At 31.2% G+C, this 5,897-nt stretch overlaps 1 protein-coding gene across 1 annotated transcript; it reads left to right on the top strand.

Annotated features, from left to right (window-relative positions):
* The first annotated feature begins 751 nt into the window (after positions 1 to 751).
* LOC111198026 (probable DNA double-strand break repair Rad50 ATPase) lies at positions 752 to 4,810 on the top strand. The gene is made up of 4 exons (XM_013878911.3): positions 752 to 3,624; positions 3,827 to 3,937; positions 4,060 to 4,140; positions 4,242 to 4,810. The coding sequence occupies exons 1-4, from the start codon at positions 3,361 to 3,363 to the stop codon at positions 4,302 to 4,304; spliced, it is 519 nt and encodes a 172-aa protein (XP_013734365.2). The 5' UTR covers positions 752 to 3,360; the 3' UTR covers positions 4,305 to 4,810.
* Positions 4,811 to 5,897: the final 1,087 nt, after the last annotated feature.

The following is a 5,897-nucleotide window of genomic DNA, read 5'->3' on the forward strand; positions in this document are numbered from 1 at the left end:
TTCAGTTGAATCGTGGGTAATCGCAATTTAGTAAACGCTATTTTGAATAACTGAACTAGATTTTATACGGATTTACTATGAACTTTTTAGTTTATGTAGTTTAGTGTTTTAAACAATTAGCGTGGGGGGGTTAGTGATTAGCTCGATAATTTGGGCGTGGGAATGAGTGTGGAAAGTAATTTTCGGGGAGACTAGTGAACTCAACCCTATTTTTCCCAAGGAAAGGTTTTTAGGCTTCTAGTTTTTCATTTTTTCTTTACATCCCTTTAGTTTCGTTTATATTTTGTTTTTGATGTTTGGAAGTTTCTGTTTGGTTCCTTCCACAATCGAATTCTTCTGCTCAGTATTAATTATCGATCTTGTCTTTTCTTTTTAAGAATGTTTTGTCCACATATTCACAATGATTTCTTTAAAACAAATACATTTATAGATTTGTTTCATTTGAATATGCTCTCTCCATCAACCGGTTTTGGGATATGTTTCTCTGCAAGTGGGCGATTCGGAACCCATGCATTTGTTTCTATAATAATTCTGATTTCTAACGTAATATCAACTGAAAATGTCATAAACCATATATAACGTCAATAAATATATTAAATAATAAATAATTCATGTAAGAAAGAAAAGTAATTAATAAGACATCATATAATTTTCTCTTTTGAAATTAAAATCACTAGGCAAAAAGCCCGTGCGATATCGCACGGGAACTCATTTTATAAAAAATATATTATTATCTATAATATATAATTTTATATGCCTGATAAAAAAATTAAACCATATAAATAATTAAATTTAATTTTGATGATTAAAATATGATTTACAAAGTATTCAAATATATATATATATATATATATATTTTATAAACCTTAATATTCCCTTTAATTTTTTATCAAAACACATATTGCATACAATTGTGTCTTCATCCTTTTTAAATTTTTTCATACATTTTTCACATGATAGTTATCTTCAACCACTTTTTGAACAAAATGCAATTTTTTTTGCATGATATATAATTTTTTTCCTATTTAAGACATAATATTAAAATTATTAGTTTATAATTTTAAACAATTATAATTTGTATGTTGGTAATTGTTATTTTGTATATTTATCTACCTGCTTTATTTATTGAAAATGAATATTCAGAAAATTGAATATTGTAATAAATATATGTTGATTTACGTTAATATGACATGTCTCATTTATAATATTTTTTTTTTAATTTTTGGGAGAGTTCTCATAAAATACCAACACTTATTATATAAACTAACACATTACTTAAATAAAACCTATATTTTTTAAAGCAATCCCATTTTGAGATGAAAAGACACTTTGTTTAGATGGAAAAATTGCAACTTTGACATTATTTTTTTCACCATTTTATTATTAGTAGATTAGTGAAAATTTGATTTGAAAAATGTATGGGAGAGACTATTTATAGATTTTTTAAAGCCTATTTGAATAGTCACAACTCTTCAATATGAATAGTTGCATTCTTGTAACACTCACAACTTCTCATTTTTTAAAAGATACTAGTGAATAGTCACAACTTTTAAACTATTTTTAGAAGGACACAACCTTACAACATATAACTTTTAGAAAAGACACAACTCTCTACACATATTTTTCAAAAGACACAACCTTTCAACATAATTGAAGTTCACAACCTTAGGAATTAATTGGAAAAGACACAACCTTACTACATAGAACTTTTAGAAAAGACACAACCCTTTACACTACTTTTTCAAAAGACACAACCTTTCAACATAAGTGGATTCACAACCTTAGAAATTAATTGTAAAAGACACAACCTTCCAACATAGAACTTTTAGAAAAGACACAACCCTTTACACTTCTTTTTCAAAAGACACAATCTTTCAACATAAGTGGACTCACAACCTTTGGAATTAATTGAGATTGCTATTATTAGTAGATATAATTTTGCCAAAAAGAACATCATATAATACAACTAGCTATGATGTTTATCTCCTTACCTTTTTGGGTTCAAATATCTTCATACTATTGTTTACTTAATTGTTCTACTCATTAATTAAAATCAAGGAGATGTTTCATTGCCGTCGAATTAGGTTTTACAGGCGGCGATGCAATTAGTGAATGATGTCATTGTATCTAAGGAAACTTTTCTTTGTTGGTTGGCGGTAACATAGGATTCGTTATAAGAAGTGTAATGTAGTTGTTGTTTAATGGTTGTTCGCTGTATTGATTTTCAGTTTCCTATGTTTTGATTACTAAAGTTGATTGTATTTAACGGGAGATAAGACGAACATAATCAATAAATTTTGCACATAAGGTTAGTTGGGATTGGGTGGCACTTGGTAGTTCGGTCATTTTATTGGCTTTCTCTATATTTCTAAATCAAACAATCTGTCGTATTGGTATATATATACATAATACATGCCGTAGCAAAACAGCAAAACATAAACTATGGATTAATAAACAATTTGATACTGTATAGTGTTCTTATTTAATGCATTTTACACGTTTCTAGCCTTCTTCTGTCCAATAGATGTTCAGAGGTGAGACATACGTATGTACATGGTTATGTACTATAAATGTCGATGTATATGAATGCTTGTATAAATGTTTATATATATTACTAATATTATGTGAAGTGATTTCATTCACCTTATAAGTTTATTACATGTTCTTCTAGCTCCTACTTAAAGTAAGTCGGTCACAAATCAACATAAGAAGAAAACACTATTTCAATACCTTCGGCTTTCAATCAAGAGATTTCATCTCTTAGCTTAATTTATACATGCATCTCGAAATCATTGAAGAATTAGAGTGATGATGTATCCAAATGCAACTAAAGGCTCAATAAATACTCATAGACACGATAATAGAACACAAAACGAACCCTAAAGTCTTTTTTTTTTGGGCAAAACAAGACACAAAAGTTCTGTTAGCAAAACCATGTTGGCAACAATTTGTACCCAATATATGGTATTAGCCACAAAAAATAGCTGGTTCCAAATTCGTGGCTATATGACTGAAGACTAATCTCTGGTAATAAATCTAACATGTTAATGTATGTGACCATCATGAATTTAGCTTTAGGTAAATATGGTTAAAGCGTTAGTAGCTATTGTCAAAAAAAAATTCAAAAAATTCCACCTCGTATTTTATTCATCCCTTCTACGGAATTTTACAAAAATACAACTTTAAATGATGTGTTTGTTTTCCAAAATTGCAATTAAAATAAAATAGTATAATTAAATAATGATATACTCTATAACAACCAACATATAGCCCGGATAGCCGCCTCGGCCATTCAAATACCTCCTGATCAGGCGTAGATGTTCTAAAGCCAAATCAACAGAAAAGAAAGAGGAGGTGAATATGGCTCGGTCTAACGCCGGAGACGGAGTAGGAACCACCAGAATGGCAGAGGCTCCTCTGAACAACGAAATGATGTTTCATAGGAGCATGAGCACCAGCAGCTGTTTGTTCACGGAAGACGAGGATATGACTCGTACAGCGCTTTCAGAGTTTAAAGCTAAAGAGAGTGAGATTGAGAGGAGAAAGATGGAGATTCGTGAACGGGTCCAGGCTCAACTAGATCGGGTTGAAGAAGAAACCCGACGCCTCGCCACAATACGCGAGGTTTCTTACTTTATTTTTTTTTAGTTATATATATATAAAGTTTGAGGTTATGATAACCCAGTTATGTTGGTGTAATGGTAGAAAGACTCATCATGAGATCAGAGAACCAGGATCCATGAAGTTCCAAGGATCAGTATGCCTTTACGAAAAGAAAACAAAAGTTAGACGTTATGTTGTGTAATGATGATGGTGTTTTGTACAGGAGCTTGAATCTCTTGCAGATCCCACGAGGAAGGAAGTTTTGATGATTCGTAAGAAGATTGATAGCGTTTACAAAGAGCTCAGACCATTAAGTTACTCTGTTCAAAAGAAGGTGACTTACCATTATTCTTTTAAGATTGGTTTGGTTTATTTCTGTTTAGCAATCACCAAACTAAACCCTAAACTCGAAACTTGGAATTTTTTGTTGTTGTTTTTGTAATGGGAATGAAACAGCAAAGGGAATACAAAGAAGCAGTTGATGCATTCAACGAGAAGAATTTGGAGAAAATTCAGCTGATCACCAAACTCATGGAGGTTAGTTTCTTGCTCTTATAGTCTTATCTAAGTTGCTGATTCCTAGATTTGAATATTTTTGCGTACATTGTGTTTATGTTCTTACTGAGGAGATTGGACAGTTGGCTGGAGAAAGCGAGAATCTGAGGTTGAAGAAGCTTGAAGATTTGAGCAAGAGCATTTAGCGAATGTCTCAAAAACATACATGACAAAGATCAGCCAAGAACTTATTGGGTTTGGATTTTTGTTCACTGTGTGAATTATGATGTATCTTCTTGTGAAATGTGAATTTTATGGGTGTTTTTCTTTGTTTTTAATTTATACAAATCCTGTGTTGCATATTAAAAAAAAAAACTGTCACTCTTACAAAAATAGTATATATAGATAAATACCCTTTTCATGTGATTTTAGTTATGTTTTTCATATAACGTCTTCATGACCCATATATGCAAACAAACAAAATTATCTTAATTAAGTTTAGCATCTAGTTTGGGAAATTGGTGAATTTAATCTGTATACTTACAGTAGCTTTTGGGTGATTATTCAATATTAATGTCTAACTAGCGATGGGGACTATATTCTATTATGCAAATCTTATTGATAAATACATACACAAAGGTTCAAAATATTTGTTCCTCTCAATATTAAAGAAGAACCAAGCGAGAAATTATGAAGGCTTTTCAAAAATCATAGATACGTAAGACGGTGAGAGCAAGATATTTCTATAAAATTGCATTCTCGCTTCTTTTCTTTTCTTTTTTTTTTTTTTTTTTTTTTTTTTTTTTGCATTCTCGCTAGATATGATCGAGTTGCTGCCAAACTCGTAATGATTCATTATTTTTGGCCCAAACAAATGATGTGAAATTACTTATTCATTGGAAAAACCTCTTATATAAGCAAGGATGTACGAATATCTGGTCTAGAGATCAAATCTGAATAATTAAGTTTCTTATATGTCTCAGACTTAATCAGATCAGTGAGGCCAACTGATATCAGCTCTGGTTTCAAGCGTCGGAGTTGTCTACAGATTTCATTAGTCTGTCATCAGAATGTTCTCGTTTATCGTATAATAAATACATGTGCCATCCAATTTATAGGTTTGTATTTTATCCGTTAGAATTATAAGAGTTTTTATGAAGATAAGGACATATAATATTAGGATAACGATATATCGTATTTGTATTTATCTATAAGCTAAACTCCTTAGGAATAGGATCTATCTGACTCTATTGCTACAGAAGTTTCTTACTCCGATATAGCCCAACGCAGTCCACTGCTTAGCTTTTTGTCCATGACGTTTAAATCATAAACCCAACAAAGGTTTATCTCTTTGTACCCGATACAACCTTTGCTAGGGCCCAACAAAGGTTTTTAGCTCTCAATTTACACCCACTGACATTAATGGCATTACGTATTTTTGGCAATTACGTAATTTCAAATGATTTGGTTGTGAAGGAGAGATTGTTTTGACTAGTTTACGTGTAGCATAATACTCCATTAATTTACGTGTGTAGAGGTTTGACCGTCTGAGAATTTGGGGGCTTGAAACATTTTTTAAGAACTCTAAAAATTTTGAGGACCGGAATCTGAGAGTTTAAACCTAAACAAAAAACTTCTAAAAATTTTGGAGGCCAAGACCAATGTTTCATTCGGTTGTCCCTAGATCCGGCCCTCTTGATCGGCATTGAATTAAAAGAAAAATCTTTAGACATAATAACTTTGGTCAAGTCAATGGTTGGAAATGAGAAAGATGCATCAAAATGATGGTTTAGATTATA

Source organism: Brassica napus, chromosome A3 (assembly GCF_020379485.1).
Source record: "Brassica napus cultivar Da-Ae chromosome A3, Da-Ae, whole genome shotgun sequence".
NCBI classification, from domain to species: Eukaryota; Viridiplantae; Streptophyta; class Magnoliopsida; order Brassicales; family Brassicaceae; genus Brassica; species Brassica napus.